Source organism: Prunus mume, linkage group LG5 (assembly GCF_029339155.1).
Source record: "Prunus mume cultivar Tortuosa linkage group LG5, ASM2933915v1, whole genome shotgun sequence".
NCBI lineage: Eukaryota > Viridiplantae > Streptophyta > Magnoliopsida > Rosales > Rosaceae > Prunus > Prunus mume.
The window spans coordinates 12826222-12842962 of NC_142702.1; the positions used below are offsets into that span (position 1 = coordinate 12826222).

The window sequence follows — 16741 nt, forward strand, 5'->3', positions numbered from 1 at the left end:
TTTTTTTATTATAGGGAAATGCAAAGAATTCTTTGATGGAGCTGAATTTTAAGAGTTTCTTTATTTATGAGGGTTTGCAATGATCCAAGTTATTTGGAATCTAAAAACGCCTTAGTACCTCATAAATACATAAAAAATTTAATTCCTCTTGATTTTGAAGATGATAGTTTTTTCAACTTAGTATATTATTGCCCCTCTAGGAAAGGTCCTACACAAAAAAAAATAAAAAATAAAAATAAAAACAATAAATGATTGCATTTTCTAACAATTTGATGATCACCTAGCTGACAAAGTCCATGTTAACTCCCCGTTGGAACCTATTGACTTCAAATTTTCTTGAACATCAATTGCATGCATCTCCTGTGGATACAGAAAAGGTCTGATAGGTATCTTTAGGGATTCAACATCTCCTCCGAGCATTTCTATGACTTTGTTCATGGAAGGCCGATCACTTGGCTTCATTTGAATACACCACAATGCAGTTATAACCATCTTTTTTATGATTTTCTTTTCCTCCTCATTAAAATCTCCCATCTCCAAGTCATTTCCTTTGTTATATTGATCGTACGCCCACAACGGGAAGTAAGTTTGGCTTGAACGCTCTACCATTGAATTGAAATTCTTCCTTCTACTTGCCATTTCCATGAGCAACATTCCAAAACTATAGACATCAGCTTTGTAGGAAACACCTCCAATATTTTTGTAGAACAACTCAGGAGCAATATAGCCCATTGTTCCCCTTGCTGCTGTCAAAGAGACAATGCTATCATCTACGGAATATAATTTTGCAAGCCCGAAGTCAGAAATCTTTGCATTAAAGTTCTCATCAAGAAGAATATTATGAGGCTTGATATCAAAATGTAGAATTTGCATTTCACAACCTTGATGCAGATATTCAATCCCTCGAGCCACTCCGAGAGAAATCTCGTACTTGCAACTTAAGGGCATGCTTTTTTCTTTGGAATAAATATATTTATCGAGAGAGCTATTTGGCATGAAGTCATATACTAGAGCACGATTTGATCCCTCAACACAATAACCAATAAGTTGCACCACATTAACATGATGAATCCTTCCAATGGTAGCTACCTCACTTGTGAAGTCTTGCCCATTACCTTTGGGCTTGCCCAGAACTTTAATTGCTACAAAACGGCCGCTGCGTAACTTTCCTTTAAATACAGAGCCATAGCCGCCTTCACCCAGTTTATCCTTAAATTTATTAGTCATCTTCTTAATTTCTGAGTAAGAGTACCTTATTGGCAAGAAGTTGCTATCACTTTGTAGAAAATCTTCTATGACGCTATACATTGACAAATGTCGTCTTCCCCATTTATAGATTAGGAATGCAATCATACATGGAACCCCAAAAATGAGTCTTGCTGCAAAAAATGAACCTGCACAAGAGATGTATCACCAAAAGAACAATGAGAAAAGAACATTTAGATCAACTAATGCTTTTTCCTTCTTGTTTGCGAGACATTGTCTTCCTTTTGTTTGGAATCTATATATGTATTCTTTGATTTTGATGTCATTCAAGGGATTACACAAACCCTTACCCAAGCAAATGAGTGGCCCCCATCTACGCCCTGCAAGAAACATAGAAAAAGTGCGAACAAAATCAAAGACTTGACTACAATTTTTTTGAAAGGGAACAAAATCGAAGAACTGATTATATTGCATGAATGTCAAGATCTTACGGATGGATTGGAAGGCAAAGCATGGATGTCTAGCTGCAAGAAATACAACAACTAATGTAAGCAAAAACGAAGACTTGGACTAAGTTTGAATTGACATATTTTCTGTCACAAGTTCATTTCTCTCCACTTACTACAATTGTCGTGTAATTGACATAAAAAAAAAGAGGGGGGTGGGGGTTGGGGAAAGAAAAATGAAGAGAAAGTCCTTACCAACATACACGTCTCCACGAGAAAAGAAAACTACAGTGACAAAAGTAAGGGGAAAAAAAAAACAACATTAGCATATGGAGTCATTACAATTTGAAACCAAGTTTTGATACATACCTCTATTCCAGGCACAAACTAGCCCCTTGGCGCATTGATTTAAATCTAACTAGCCCCTTGGCAAATTGGTTTTCTTTTTATTTTAATTTTAATTTATGTTAGAATTAAAAAAGATAAAATGGACAGTTATCTTCCATAAATATGGATTTACTAAATATGTTTATTTCTTAATATTTTCTTTAACTAAGTACATTTTTTAGTATTTTAAATGTTTTACCATTCTATACTTTTCACTTTACATATATATATAGAAGATGAAGAAGAATTTATAACACATGTTTGGTGGAATCGTGATGTTTGGTGGAATCGTGATCTCTTGTCGTGTACTCAAAAGTTGTTATATGAGAGAGAGAGAGAGAGAGAGAGAGAGAGAGAGAGAGAGAGAGCACTTGCTAGCTTACCTTTAGTAACCTCCCATCGAAATCGAATTAAACCTGCAGTGAAAAGAAGAAGATAACATTAGCACACAAAGTAATTAAAGTTTAAAGTCAATTACATTTTTCACTCTCGTGGTTTGAGATTTGTAACAGTTTGACCCATGTCGTTTAAAAACTAACAAAAATAACCTTTAAGTTCTCAATTGGTACACCATTTGCCCATTCGTCTGTCTTTTTTTTTTTCTTTTTTTTTTTTTGTTGAAATTGCAATTCATTGCAAACCCTCAAAGGGGTAGAGAACAGTACAATCAAAGCCAAGCAAAAGTACCGGTCAGAAAACTAGAAAACAAACAGGAACAAATCTAACTAAAACCAGATACAGCATAGCATAAAGATCATGTTCCTTAGCCGAACTTAAAACGTCAAAAGCCAACAACAAGGCATTTAGCCCACATAAAGGCATATAGCCCACAAAGAGGTATTACACCCACATTTAGCAAAAAGCCCACATTAAACATAGAATACATAAAATGAAACACATAAAACCTAGCCGCCACAATCAAAGAGAAACTCCAAGCCGCCACCACCAGCAAAGAGAAACTCCCCGATTGTAGATGGACACACCGCCAGTCATCACCATGAAGACCCAAACACCCATAGCTCAGCAAACCAAGCCAAAAATCACCCAAAACATAAGCCACCCGAGATTCACAAACAGATCCAGCCCATTCGACTGTCTAACCATGAAGCTAGCTACGTTTTTCTTGACATGGCATCTAAGGACATCGTTTGGAAACAACTTTACTAAGGACATCGTTTCTATTTGATAGATTGATTGTGTTGAGGACCAGTCTTAATCAGGTGGTCAACTAAGGACTTTGACCGGGCCAAAGTCTGACAGGGGTCGGGGTAGACCCAAGCGTATGGGGCTCTTCTTCTGCTCTAAATGATTTGCACAACTTGGGGAACAAACAAGTCACCAAAAGGGTGCCTAAGTCTAATCCAAAATTTCTAGTCAATAAAATTATGAATTCCTAGTTTTATAGGAATAAGGGAACAAGATGAATTTTAAGACAATTAGAGAAACAAAAGGAAGAAGTTAAGTAAATACTTGGAGTTTTGCTTGTCTATTTCATTCATTAATTGGGGTTTATATACAAGTTCATCATCCTAAACTAGCAAACTAAAAATAGCAAGTACATTTTTGGACTGGAGTTTAAAGGGTAACATTCTCTCTTGCCAGATAGTCCCACACTATTAGATATATTGTCAATGTGTGAATCTGAATCATCTATCATATGTATTCTTTGCTTGAATGTTTAGTCGAGATCCAAAGATTAAAAACACATGTATTTTTCTGACAATTACAAGTCTGACAAGAGAACGTTACCGGAGTTTGAGTGCCCCTAACTTCCTTCTATGTATTCACAAAGTAAAAGTGCAACATTTACAAGCCATGGCCAAGAATTCACGTACCTAGGATGGTGCGTGGAAAACATTTAGAATTAGAAGTCCATTGGCCTGGGCACTTTTCGTAAGGCCAATATACTCTAAGCTCGAAGCCATACATGAGTGCACTGTGTATGGATTTATAAGAGGGCATGTAGTCCTTAGAGTAGTTCAAGAGCGCCGAAGCGTACTCTACACTGCAACCCCTGTTCAAATCCCCCACTACCATAGCCCCAGCCTTCACATAACTATACGTCTTTTGTTGGACCAAAGAAGTAGCACTTGTGTTCAAGCATGGAGCAGTTTCCACGTACAGAGAAGAATTCACTGGATTTGAACACATGATGTAAAATATAGGCGTTGAAAGCGGTGAACCCTTTGTATTGTCTATAGAATATGGATATCTTAACCCGGGAAGAAAATTTCGAGGCATGGAGGAGCAATTGTTGTTCTGAAGGCCAGGGTCTACGAGTCGGATTGTTTGGTTATGGTAGTTGATTGCCTGGACATAGTATCTTCCAGAAGAAGGTACGTCTACAAGTGTATTGTCGTTCTCACAAAACAGAGTATACTTTACATTGCCGCAGTGCTTTGGATCATGTTTTAGTCGGAAAGGATAGCTTATGTTGTGGATATTGCCACAGGAAGAGGTACACTTGGTGCTTTCATCCTTGGCGTTACAAGTTTCACCGGCTAAGCCAACAACAAGAAAGGCTACAATTAAAACCCACCTAGACAAGGCCAAGGACCTGCTTCCCATGGTGAGAGAGAGAGAGAGAGGGAGAGAGAGAGAGAGAGAGAGGTTGTTTGACATTCAAACTAGTTTAATATTTGGACAGTTCTTTATATGAGATGGTAATTGCGTGTAAGCTGTACGAGCACATCCAGAAGAATTGAATGGGTCGTTATAGGGCAATTGATGATTTAATAGTGCCATTTCAGCCTTATTTTTTTGACTTTAGTTGCTGATTAGGAGTTTCTTTCAGTCAATGGTTTGTATATTCATTTTATTTACTGAAAACCTTTATCATTCTTGACTTATTTTTCCAAATTATGTGCTTAGGGAAAAAATCCACATGCATTATTAGCTCAGAAATGCAGCAATTGTTCATGTCTTCCTTTTGCATATTGTTATGTGTTTTCTTCACGGCGGTTGGAGCAAGCCAAAATTGGTGTACAGAATCAACGTGCAGTAATGATCATGGCCTGGCTATCCATTTCCCATACCTCCTCGGAAATCATTGTGGCGATTCTGGGCTTGGATGCAATAATGGTAGACAGGAGGCTGTTCTTGAGCAGCAAGTAGCGCTAGTAAAATTCTTTGTCAAAAGCATAGATTACAAGCGTGGGCTAATATATAGCCAAGAAGGCTGCCTGCTGTTAAATCCCTTAGAAACCCCTAACATTCCAATCTCCCCCTTCTACTTATTAGACACCAAAATACGCAATGTTACCTTATTCCATTGTCCTACTCCTTTTGGAAGAGACATATATACATTTCAAGTCCCCTGCCTTGGCAGCGGCCCTGGCTACGAAGTTTATGGCGTTTCTTCTGTCGCTGATTTGTTTGACTACTTACCAAACCTACAGTCATGTACACGGATGTATGATGTTTTGTCAGTTCCATCTGGGACTTGGATGGGAGATGACACCTCTCTTCCTAGTTTCAAATGGTCTGAACCAAATTGTACAGAATGTGAAGCAGAGGGAAAGAGGTGCAGATTGAACAACAATGGCATCAAAAGTGAAGTTGAATGTGTTCACGTCAGCAAAGCAAGTAAGGATGATATAAATCTTTGTTTCACATAAATTCCGCTCAAGTTTTTACAGTTTTCAAAGTAAATCATATATGCATACATGATGATGAGTATAATCTGCTACCAACGTGACAATCTGATTTTGCAATTTTGTTTTACAGGCCAAACAACGAAATTTGTGGCAACAGGTGAGTTAATTAAAACTGGTATTTTTCGTTTGCTTTGTTTCATGTCTAGAGGACGATGGAAGATATGCGTTTGCTCAAGGATTGTATTTATTTTCAGGTGCAACCCTGGGTTCATCCCTTCTTTTAGTACTGGTCATTGCACTATATCGTGTCTATAGCGCTGATCGAAAGGAAAAAGAGAATCGATTAAAAATAGAAAGGTTTTTAGAGGATTACAAATCTCTCAAGCCAAGCAGATATTCCTACGCAGATATTAAGAGGATCACGAATGAATTCAAGGATAAGTTGGGCCAAGGAGCATATGGAACTGTTTATAAAGGAAAGCTTTCTTCTGAATTCTTTGTTGCTGTGAAAGTACTTAACAATTCTACGGGAAATGGGGAAGAGTTTGTAAATGAAGTAGGAACGATGGGCCACATTCACCACGTCAACGTAGTTCGTTTGGTTGGCTTTTGTGCTGATGGATTTAGACGGGCTCTTGTTTATGAGTTCTTCCCCAATGGTTCGCTGCAGGATTTCATTTCATCAGCGGACAGTAAGAACAATTTCCTTGGTTGGGAAAAGTTGCATGATATTGCTGTAGGCATAGCCAAAGGAATTGAATATCTTCACCAGGGATGTGATCAAAGAATCCTCCATTTTGATATCAAACCCCATAATGTTTTGCTAGACCACAACTTCACTCCAAAAATTTCTGATTTTGGTTTGGCCAAATTATGTTCCAAGGATCAAAGTATAGTGTCAATGACTACAGCTAGAGGCACCATGGGCTATATTGCACCTGAAGTGTTCTCTAGGAATTTCGGAAATGTATCTTACAAGTCGGATGTCTATAGTTTTGGAATGTTGCTGTTAGAGATGGTAGGAGGAAGGAAGAGTATTGGTACAACCACAAATAACACAAATGAAATTTACTACCCAGAATGGATCTATAATCTTCTAGAAGGAGGAGATGACCTACGAATCCATATTGGGGACGACGGAGATGGTAAAATTCCAAAGAAACTTGCAATTGTAGGGCTCCGGTGCATCCAGTGGCACCCAGTGGATCGTCCGTCTATGAAAACAGCTGTTCATATGTTAGAAGGAGTAGATAACTTGACCATGCCTCCTAATCCTTTTGCCTCTGGAGGTCCTACAACAACACATGCAAGCATCCCAGCAAGACGCCTAGAGTTAGAAGCAATTGCTGAATTAGAGTAAAATGTACAAGTATATGTATATGCACCAATGTAAGTAATATGAACTACACATGTGCTTGAACTTCATGAACATGTAATAATTCTAGCCTAAATTGAGGGAGTTTGGTATTAGAGACTTCATTCAAGGGACCTAAGTTATATTTTTTTATTGTTGAAAATTTGGGAATCCTATCCTTTGTAAATCAATTGGTATACAAATTGGTGTCCGTTGTCAATGAAAAAGAAAAACTTGGAATTTTGGAGTTTTCCTCTATGTCTTAGTTGAATGGGAATTGGGGACGCATGCGTTGAAATTTCAACAATGGGAAAAAAAAAATAATAAATGGAAATCTCAGCTCATAGATGCTAAGACTTTCGTTAGGGGAAAAACATGGAGTTTACTTTTCAAGTCTTCAGTGGGAAAGTTCAACTGGACTATTTGTCCATTTTCCATTTGCATCTAACAAGTTCATTATCCACCATTGGTTTGGTCCCATCTGTTAAATTCAATCCATCTGCATCTAGCTTGATGATATGTGGGGGTTGGTCTTGCATAACCGACTTAAGTCATCTCAATATCATTATTAAGGACGAGAGTTTTACCCAGAACATCTTCATCCCAACGCCATTTCCAATTTTAGAAATGGAAATACGACTTGGATGGATAGGGTCAGGTGAAATATTAATCCAGTCCATATATTAGGTGGAATAGCAGTCTACCTTTTGCATTGACTGAAAATTGGTGGAGCCCAATCACACAAGCCACTTGCTCTTATGTGCAAAGTCAGATTTGTTGACCCATTGGGTTAGCCAAACCTAAGGGCATGTGGATGTCATTAATATTGTCGTTGGAATTAGATGGCTACAATTCAATTTTGTTTTTGTTTTTGTTTTTGTTTTTTTTTCAAATTGTTCTGGCCAGGATTAATCCTTAACAAGTTAAATGGAAATAAAATAGATCCAATGGTCAAAAATCAAATCCAAAGGTTAAAAAAAAAAAAAAAATTATTATAAATCAGATGATACCCCAAAACTCATCCCAAACAGTATAAATACTCATCCATTTGTTAAATAACCCATGAAAATCATTTTTTTCCTTTCTCACTTTGATACTTATGTTCATTCTCCTTTCAATCCTTTTCAATATGACCCCAATACCTGTCGATCCTCTAACCTGCCTGTTTGGTTGGTTGATCAACCAGCCTAGTAGATTTTTTCACGGCAATTCGATCGTCATCTCAGAGCGTGTAGAGTTCCGCAGTCGCAAAGACCTCTGTCAGAATCTAACTGGAAGTTGGACGAAGGAGCCTAGGAATTATTTTTAAAGGAATGCTCCAAATCCCATAATGCTTGGGACCTCTGCTGAATCTTCCATTTTGATATCCAACCCCATAATGTTTTGCTAGAACACAACTTCACTCCAAAATTTTCTGATTTTGGTTTGGCCAAATTATGTTCCAAGGATCGAAGTATAGTGGCAATGACTACAGCTAGAGGCACCATGGGATACATTGCACCCGAAGTGTTCTCTAGGAATTTTGGAAATGTGTCTTACAAGTCAGATGTCTATAGTTATAGAATACTGTTGCTAGAGATGGGTAGGAGGAAGGAAGAATATTGGTTCAAGCACAAAGAACACAAATGAAATTTACTATCCATAATCTGCTAGGAGGAGATGACCTACTGTTGAAAAATAATGCATATTTGGTGGATATTTCTACAAGCTAGCAGAATTTTCTAGGATAATTTAGAATGCGAAGTCGGTAGATGTATTCCCTAAACACTAGTCACTTACTTAATTGAAGCTAGTAGAAAGTTCTAGTTGAAGCTACAATATGCGGCTGGAATTACAACACTACAAGAAAACTTAGCTATGGCGACAAAACTTAAGGCGACAAAGTAGCTACTGTCGGCGAAATGATACCAGGCGACGAGACAGTTTCTCTCCCCAGTATCATGAACGAACAGCGGGCTACTGTCCCACCGCTTTCAGGCGACGACGTGCTGCCAGGAAGTTTCACGCGACAAAACATTTCATCGGGTTAAGGACATAGATGGGGCGACGAATAGATATTTCATCGGGCGACCAGCGTATTGCGACAACCGTTCCCGACGCAACTGTTCATCGCCGGAATTCTGTGCCGACAAACAAAGACTCCTGATTCTCGTGAGTACGGGGTAACTGTTCCACCGCCCCTTATATTTCGTGGTTTTTTTTATTGACACATTAACACAGCAAGAGTTTTTTTATTTATCCATAAATGAGAAACTCCATGAAAAAGAAGCTCCGTACAAATAAGAACACGCTAAAATGCAGAAACTGAAACCAGACAGAGTACCCAAACTAATTTAGGCATCCAAGAAGACTAATCTAGTCGCCCAACCCTACTCTAGACACCCACATGAAAAGCCAACATCAGAACCCGGAAAACAAGCAGAGAGACGCTACACAAGTACTGGAGTGTTTGTAAAATTGCAAAAGTTGCTACCTCATCGTCACCTAGGTGACAGAGTACACGTCAACTCCATGTTAGAACACGTATGGTTCAAATTATCATGAATATCTACAGGCATCTCTTGAGGGCACAGAAAAGGCTTAGGAGGCATTTGTAGGCTTTCAACATCTCCTTCGAGCATCTTTATAACTTCGTTCATTGCCGGACGATCACTTGGCTTCATTTGAATACACCACAGGGCAGTTATAACCATCTTTTTTATGATTTTCTTTTCTTCCTCTGTTATATCCTCCATCTCCAACTCCTTTCCCTCCTTATACTGATCGTACACCCATGAGGGGAAGTAAATTTGGCTTGAATGCTCTGCACGTGCATTTAAATTCTTTCGTTTGCTTCCCATTTCCATCAACAGCATTCCAAAGCTATAGACATCAGCTTTGTATGAGACGCCACCAATATTTTTGTAGAACAACTCAGGAGCCATGTAACCCATTGTTCCCCTTGCTGCCGTTAACGAGACAATACTGTTAACCGTAGGATATAATTTCGCAAGCCCAAAGTCAGAAATCTTTGGAACAAAATTTTCATCAAGAAGGATGTTATGAGGCTTGATATCAAAATGTAAAATTTGCATGTCACAACCTTGATGTAGATATTCAATCCCTCGAGCTACTCCAAGTGAAATATCATACATTTTCTTGTAACTTAGCAAGTTATTCCCTTGTTTGGAATAAATGTATTTATCAAGAGATCCATTTTGCATGAACTCATATACTAAAGCGCGCTTTGAACCCTCAACACAATAACCAACAAGTTGCACCACATTAACATGGTGAATCCTTCCAATGGTAGCTACCTCACTAATGAAATCTTCCCCATTAGCTTTGGACTTGCTCAACATCTTAATTGCTCCAAAATGGCTGCTGCGTAATTTTCCTTTAAATACCATGCCAAAGCCTCCTTCACCTAACTTATTCTTGAATTCGTTAGACATCTTTTTAATGTCCAAGTAAGAGTACCTTATCGGCGGAAAATTGTTATCATCATGCAGAAAATTTTCGATCGTGCTATACATTGACGAATGTCTTTTCCGCCATGTATAGATAAAAAACGCAATCACAAATGGAGCCAGTATAAATTTTACCATGAGATGTAGTACTGCACAAGAGCATTACCAAAAAAAAATCATGAGAAAACTACAGAAACTGAATAGCTTTTTAATGCATTCTTTTTACACTTTATCAGATCCCTTATGTCTATTAAATAGCTATGTAAATTATTGTGCAGTTCATCATATTCATTTTTCCTAATCAATTCAGGGTGATGATTTTGGCATTCTATAATTGCTCGTAAATTACGTCATGGGCTCTTCATGTGTGAGTGGTAAAGGAGTGTAAAAAGTGAAATTGAATTGCTAAAACACGCTCTTACCGAAGATAATGGTTATTAGTAGCGTAATTCCTCGCCATGGATCACCTGCAAGCAATAAGACAAAAGCCAGACAAAATCAATCAAAGACTTCCGACTATATGTTTGGAAAAAGAATAAAGTAAAAATAAAATAAAATAAAATATAGTGTTGAATAATTAAAGAAATAGAAGCTGTTACCTGAGCCAAAGAATTGCGCCTCATAATCTGCAAAATACAACAAAAGTTAACAAAGACAAAAACAAAAGACTTTGCACCCTTTTTTTTAATACAAAAACAAAAACAAAACACTTTAAGAAACATTATTTACCGTAAATCAGCTTCCACAGATCCAAAACAAAGCTACCTACAATAACAAAGAAAAACAAATAACTTCGCCACATAACAACCGTAATATATACATATAGTACTAGAAAAATCACATTTATGTACCATGATAAAAATCGCATTTACGTGCTTCAAGAAAAATGATAATCATTAATTGAGTGGTTTAATGGTTTCAGATTCAAAAGATTCAAGTGATTTTTTGCTGAAAAAATCTTTGAAGGCATATATGAAAGATAGACCGTTTCAATTTTTGAAATATAATACAGAGTGTGAGCCCATAAAATGTATTTATGGGTAAGGGTATTCCTTATTTAAGAATCCCTTAATTGAAGCTTTCTATATATATATATATATATATATGACTAAAAATAAAGACGTACCTGGCTTACACTTGGAACCAAGTGGGATCCATTGGTGTGGGCCACATTCAACAAAGGCAACACCTGAGCTACGATAATAAAGCAAAAAGCCATCCGTCAAAGCGTTGTGTATGTTTATGTATCTGCGAGAAACGTTTTGGTAATTTTGGTCGTCCAAGGATTCACTCGCCATAGTCGTCCACTCTATACTGCACCCATCCTCCAGATCCGACGTCGTTGTATCGTGAATGTTGACATAACCTGTCCTACTCAGATTATTAGTGCATTGAGCAATCACTACGTTGAGAGATGAATTCACTGGATTTGCACACTTGAAAAAAGTTACAGACTGACTTGACGGATAATACAGATCCCCCAGACTGAAGTTAGAGTTGGCTAAAGGATAACGAGGAATGGAGGAGCAATTATTCTTTTCAAGGCCAGGATCTACGACTCGGATATATGTGTAATAGTAGTTGATGGCCAGCACCAAGTATTTTCCAGAATGTAGATGCAATACCGTAACGTTGTTGTCGCAGTGCAACGTATACCTCGAGTCCCCACAGTATTCTGGGTCACTGTTTAGTCGGAAAGGGTAGCTTATGTTGTGGATGTTGCCGCAGGAAGAAGGAGCACACCTGTAGATATCTTTAGCGCTACAAATTTCACGGGATAATAAGTTAATACCTAAGAAGGCTGCAACTAAGACCCATGAAGACAAGGTAAAGGGCCTTGTTCCACTTCCCATAGAGAGAGAGAGAGAGAGAGAGAGAGGGGTTTACAAGTTCTGGAGATATCTATCAGTTTTGTACCGTCCACGGGCAGGTAATGCCATTGTAAACCTTGGTCAGAAAGTCAGTCAACGGGCAGGTAATGCTAAGCCCACACGCATATTCTGGAGATATCTATCAAGGTCTGTACCGTCCGCTCAAATTGGTATTATTGATGTCAGAAAGTCAGTCAACGGACAGGTGTTTGGCTATTTTCATTCCGCGTCTTACAGTTTTCAATATCCTCCATTCCATTGGATCCATCTATTAAATTCTATTGGACCCATCTATTAAATTCACACTTAAACGTTGTTAGAGCATCTATAATGGACTTCCCAAACTATTTTTTTAGACGAATTTTGGAAATGAATCGTAAAAATGCAACTCCAACCATACTCCCTATCCACCTCCTACAATAGGAAGTCTTCAGGATCTCCTAAATCTGAGGAGAGAAAGGACTTCTAATGGCTCCTTATAATTTAATGTTACTTTATTTAATGAGTATTTCAAACCCTTATTTAATACTAACTATTTTTTATTTTATTTTTTAATAAAGATGGACCAATCAAAAAAGAGTTATAACATTTATGACTCTCCAAATTAAGGAGTATAGTTGGAGTTGAAATTTTTTAGAGAGCTCCTAAAATGGCTTTCTTATATTTTTAGCTAAATTTTAGCTAAGAAATAGATAGCATCATTGTGGATGCTCTTATAGCCATCTCATCTACTATGCACCTGTCCTCCAAGTACCAGCCAACCACAATAGAATAATGCAGGTCATCCCCTTGTAAGGTTGGTGCTGTGTGAAAACAAATGGTGAAGCGAGATCTTGTGAGTCGTGACTATGTTATCTTTAGTTTTGTGCTTACTGACTCATTTCAAACAGCAGCCTTGGAAGTTTCGCTGCATTCTTCGTTCCATGATAAAATAATTATAATAATGGTCAACGTAGACAAAGTAAACAAACGATTAAAGAAAGAGGAATACTAGCAACCTTCTCTCTAACCTTCTCTTTTGGACATTCTCTCTTATTTTCATGACAAGTGTCACTTTCCTTACATTTAAAACAATATCATTAATGCATCACACAAGATAGTTTTTGTTTTCTAAGTTTACCCTTATTAAATGTATTAGCTTTTATATTTCCTTCAACTTGCCCAAGTTTTGTTACAATTTCCTTAGCATATTGTTAAAAATTAAATAAGAAAAAAAAAGAAGAAAAAAAGTTTGTTTCATGACATTGTTATTATGAAAGTGATATTATCATTATTTTGTGTTTAACAAAACGTACGTCCTCTTTGAAAAAAATACAAAATAAAAACTTCAGTATTTATTTTCTTATTTAATTTTTTAACAAGGTGGTAAGAAAGTTGTAAAAAAATTAGCTTGTTATTAAAAAGAGTTAATACATTCAATAAGGGTAAATTTGGAAAACGAAAACTAGTTTGTCTGATGCATTAATGACGTTGTTTTAAGTGTAAGGAAAGTGACACTTGTCATGAAAAAAAGGAAGAAAATTAGAGAGAAGATTACTAGCATTCCTTTTAAAGAAATGCAACATTTGATTCAATCAAAAATGTCACATGTCGTGAGATCTCTAAGTCAACTGTTGACTTTTATAGTCTTTTCATCGCAAACAACGTATTTTTTTGTTCTTCTTTTCCTGGTAAGATCCCAAACATGATTGGGTTAATTAAATAATGAGAGGACATCTTATTGGAAATATGAGTCACAGAAAGATTTAGATACCATTTTCTTTTTCTGCAGCACAGAAGAAAGAAACGATTGGGTTAGTTAGATATGGTAAAAATTATCACCTCTTGCTTGTGCTTAATCTTTGTGGCTTTCTCCACGGTGCTTGGAGAACACCAAGATACCTGCAAAAAATTGAAGTGTGGAGATAAAGGCCCAGCTGTCCATTTCCCTTTTAGCCTCAAAGGCAGGCACCCAGATCACTGTGTCTTTCCTGGGTTTGTCCTGTCATGCAATGAGAAGCATGAAACAATTCTTGAGCTTCCAATTCCATTCAAATTCCCAGTCAAAAGCATAGATTATAAGGCTCAGGCAATCCAATTATATGACCCAGAAAGCTGTCTTCTGGTGAAGCTTTTGAAAGTCTTCAACAAGTCAATCTCTCCCTTCCACTTCTCAAAAAATTACATGACTGATCTTACCTTATTCAATTGCTCTTTAGCTGAGAGGCAATTAGATGAACCAGTCCCCTGCTTCAGTGGCCCTGGCTACCAAGTTTATTCTGTTGTTTCTTCCAAAAGCATTCGGGACTTGCCCCTACTGTCTTGTACAAAAATGTATAATTTGTCATCAGTTCCATATTTTTCATACGAGCCTGCCAATCTTTATTTGGAGTGGTCTGAACCAAATTGTGGACAGTGTGAGGCAAGGGGCAAGATGTGTAGATTGAAGAACAATGGAACCAAAAGTGAAATTGAATGTGTGGACTTCAGTAAAGCAGGTATGGCTAACATAAATTTTAGTTTGGTTCACATATATTTAACTTATTACAGATTCTTAATATTCTGCTATACTAGTCACTTTTTGCTTACTCACTTACTTGGAGGTTGAGAGCAGAGTAGCAGCATTATTTATTGGTTTTTTATCACAAAACGTTCCTGAGGTTGATGAATCTATCAAGTTGTATCCTTGTGGTATTTTTTATTTTATTTATTTATTTTTCTTTGTGTTCGTGGTCCTCGAGGTTAACTTGGCTAACATATATTTAATTGGGTCACATATATTTGAATTGTTACAGATTCTTAATATTCTGCTATTCTGGTCACTTGTCTGCAGATGCAAATAATACAATGCTTTCATGTAATGAGATATTATCATCTGCAATCCATGTTTTGCTTACTTATTTTTAAGTTTAGAGCAAAGTAGCAGCACTGTTTATTTAAAGGATATTTTCCAAGCAATAGCTCATTCTAATTACTTATTTGACAGTGTATTTTTTTTTTTTTCAGGTACGAAAAGAAAATGGGTGGCTACAGGTGAGTTGTTTAATTGGAGTTGCAGTTTGTTTCACTTGTATATACGAGATCGTGGTAATATTTACAAAGGTTAACTTGCAGGTGCATCTCTGGGTTCATTTGTTGTGTTACTCCTAGTTGTTGCAGCCTATCGTGTCTATAGTTCTGATAGAAAAGAAAAGGAGAATCAGTTAAAGATTGAAAGATTTTTAGACGATTACAGAGCTCTCAAACCTAGCAGATATGCATATGCAGATATTAAGAGGATTACAAATGACTTCAAGGACAAGTTAGGGGAAGGAGCCTATGGAACTGTATATAAAGGAATGCTTTCTTCTGAACTCTTTGTCGCTGTGAAAGTCCTCAATAGTTCTAAGGGAGATGGGGAAGAGTTCATCAAAGAAGTGGGAACACTGGGTCATATCCACCATGTCAATGTCATTCGCTTGGTTGGCTTTTGCGCTGATGGATTTAGACGAGCTCTTGTTTATGAGTTCTTTCCAAATGGTTCACTGCAGGATTTCATTTCATCACCAGACAATAAGAACAGTTTCCTTGGTTGGGATAAGATGCAAGATATTGCTCTAGCCATAGCCAAAGGAATTGAATATCTTCACCAAGGATGCGATCAGCGAATCCTCCATTTTGACATCAAACCTCATAACATTTTGCTAGACCACAACTTCACTCCAAAGATTTCTGATTTTGGTTTAGCCAAGTTATGTTCCAAGGATCAATGCATAGTGTCAATGACTGCAGCTAGGGGCACCATGGGCTACATTGCACCTGAAGTGTTCTCCAGTAACTTTGGAAATGTGTCCTATAAGTCACATGTGTATAGTTTTGGAATGTTACTGCTTGAGATGGTAGCAGGAAGGAAGAATGTCGGTTCAGCCACGGAGAACACAAATGAAATCTACTATCCCGAATGGATTTATAATCTTCTAGAAGAAGGAGATGACCTATGCATCTATATCGGTGAAGAAGGAGAAGGAAAAATTCCAAAGAAACTTGCAATTGTAGGGCTCTGGTGCATCCAATGGCATCCAGTGGATCGCCCTTCAATGAGAGCCGTGGTTCAGATGTTGGAAGGAGGAGAAAGCTTAACCGTGCCTCCCAATCCCTTTGCCTCTACAGGTGTTGCAGGAACCAATGGAAGTACGGCTGCAAGAAATCTAAACATTCAGTTAGAAGCAATTCCTGAGTTGGAGTAACATGTGTACTTACTTATACATTACATCATTACATGTAAACACACTTATGTATGCAATCAAGAATGATCATATAGTTCTTGATGTTTGTACTTGACCAGCACATGCCTCATGGTCCAGCACTACATAGAATTTAGAAATAGGGGCGTTTCAATGACCCTAACAGTGGACCTATTCCTGCCACACAAATTACTGGCTGCCAAATCCAATATTATGCATCACTTGTGCGC

At 37.5% G+C, this 16741-nt stretch overlaps 4 protein-coding genes across 7 annotated transcripts; 2 read left to right on the forward strand and 2 right to left on the reverse strand.

Annotated features, from left to right (window-relative positions):
* Nucleotides 1–237: 237 nt before the first annotated feature.
* Nucleotides 238–4661, reverse strand: LOC103331254 (LEAF RUST 10 DISEASE-RESISTANCE LOCUS RECEPTOR-LIKE PROTEIN KINASE-like 2.2). Of its 2 annotated transcripts, XM_008233873.3 has the most exons (6): nt 3875–4661; nt 2423–2455; nt 1908–1937; nt 1698–1730; nt 1557–1586; nt 238–1394 (listed from the first exon to the last, which is right to left on the reverse strand). In XM_008233873.3, exons 1-6 carry the CDS (start codon nt 4659–4661, stop codon nt 277–279), a joined length of 2031 nt encoding a protein of 676 aa, XP_008232095.2. In that variant the 3' UTR covers nt 238–276. The 2 variants fall into 2 exon arrangements, with proteins under 2 accessions (XP_008232095.2, XP_088908117.1); XM_089051991.1 differs by having other exon boundaries at nt 1557–1730.
* A 42-nt stretch (nt 4662–4703) lies between these two features.
* LOC103331255 (rust resistance kinase Lr10-like) lies at nt 4704–7176 on the forward strand. Its single transcript, XM_008233874.2, has 3 exons — nt 4704–5624; nt 5766–5792; nt 5890–7176. The coding sequence occupies exons 1-3, from the start codon at nt 4901–4903 to the stop codon at nt 6993–6995; spliced, it is 1857 nt and encodes a 618-aa protein (XP_008232096.2). The 5' UTR covers nt 4704–4900; the 3' UTR covers nt 6996–7176.
* Nucleotides 7177–9200: 2024 nt separating this feature from the next.
* Nucleotides 9201–12339, reverse strand: LOC103331241 (rust resistance kinase Lr10-like). Of its 3 annotated transcripts, XM_089051995.1 has the most exons (6): nt 11876–12016; nt 11565–11804; nt 11168–11203; nt 11038–11064; nt 10861–10905; nt 9201–10587 (listed from the first exon to the last, which is right to left on the reverse strand). In XM_089051995.1, the coding sequence occupies exons 2-6, from the start codon at nt 11734–11736 to the stop codon at nt 9470–9472; spliced, it is 1398 nt and encodes a 465-aa protein (XP_088908121.1). In that variant the 5' UTR covers nt 11737–11804; nt 11876–12016; the 3' UTR covers nt 9201–9469. The 3 variants fall into 3 exon arrangements, with proteins under 3 accessions (XP_088908121.1, XP_088908119.1, XP_088908122.1); XM_089051993.1 differs by having other exon boundaries at nt 9201–10395; nt 11565–12339; XM_089051996.1 differs by lacking the exon at nt 11876–12016 and having other exon boundaries at nt 11565–11636.
* A 1703-nt stretch (nt 12340–14042) lies between these two features.
* LOC103331242 (rust resistance kinase Lr10-like) lies at nt 14043–16611 on the forward strand. Its single transcript, XM_089051992.1, has 3 exons — nt 14043–14786; nt 15295–15321; nt 15403–16611. The coding sequence occupies exons 1-3, from the start codon at nt 14114–14116 to the stop codon at nt 16512–16514; spliced, it is 1812 nt and encodes a 603-aa protein (XP_088908118.1). The 5' UTR covers nt 14043–14113; the 3' UTR covers nt 16515–16611.
* The last annotated feature ends 130 nt before the right edge of the window (nt 16612–16741 follow it).

What these genes read in the sequence shown, in the direction of transcription:
- LOC103331255 (XM_008233874.2), top strand. Translation starts at nt 4,901, where the DNA reads ATGTGCTTAGGGAAAAAATCCACATGCATTATTAGCTCAGAAATGCAG. An exon ending in TGTTCACGTCAGCAAAGCAA is followed by an intron (nt 5,625 to 5,765) that starts GTAAGGATGATA and finishes TTTGTTTTACAG; the next exon opens with GCCAAACAACGAAATTTGTG. An exon ending in AACGAAATTTGTGGCAACAG is followed by an intron (nt 5,793 to 5,889) that starts GTGAGTTAATTA and finishes ATTTATTTTCAG; the next exon opens with GTGCAACCCTGGGTTCATCC.
- LOC103331254 (XM_089051991.1), bottom strand. Translation starts at nt 4,661, where the DNA reads ATGTCAAACAACCTCTCTCTCTCTCTCTCTCTCCCTCTCTCTCTCTCT. An exon ending in TCGATGGGAGGTTACTAAAG is followed by an intron (nt 1,938 to 2,422) that starts GTAAGCTAGCAA and finishes TTGTCACTGTAG; the next exon opens with TTTTCTTTTCTCGTGGAGAC. An exon ending in GGGGCCACTCATTTGCTTGG is followed by an intron (nt 1,395 to 1,556) that starts GTAAGGGTTTGT and finishes TCTCTTGTGCAG; the next exon opens with GTTCATTTTTTGCAGCAAGA.
- LOC103331242 (XM_089051992.1), top strand. Translation starts at nt 14,114, where the DNA reads ATGGTAAAAATTATCACCTCTTGCTTGTGCTTAATCTTTGTGGCTTTC. An exon ending in TGTGGACTTCAGTAAAGCAG is followed by an intron (nt 14,787 to 15,294) that starts GTATGGCTAACA and finishes TTTTTTTTTCAG; the next exon opens with GTACGAAAAGAAAATGGGTG. An exon ending in AAGAAAATGGGTGGCTACAG is followed by an intron (nt 15,322 to 15,402) that starts GTGAGTTGTTTA and finishes GTTAACTTGCAG; the next exon opens with GTGCATCTCTGGGTTCATTT.
- LOC103331241 (XM_089051993.1), bottom strand. Translation starts at nt 12,291, where the DNA reads ATGGGAAGTGGAACAAGGCCCTTTACCTTGTCTTCATGGGTCTTAGTT. An exon ending in GGCGCAATTCTTTGGCTCAG is followed by an intron (nt 10,906 to 11,037) that starts GTAACAGCTTCT and finishes TATTGCTTGCAG; the next exon opens with GTGATCCATGGCGAGGAATT. An exon ending in ACTAATAACCATTATCTTCG is followed by an intron (nt 10,396 to 10,860) that starts GTAAGAGCGTGT and finishes AGAATAAGTTAG; the next exon opens with GTGAAGGAGGCTTTGGCATG.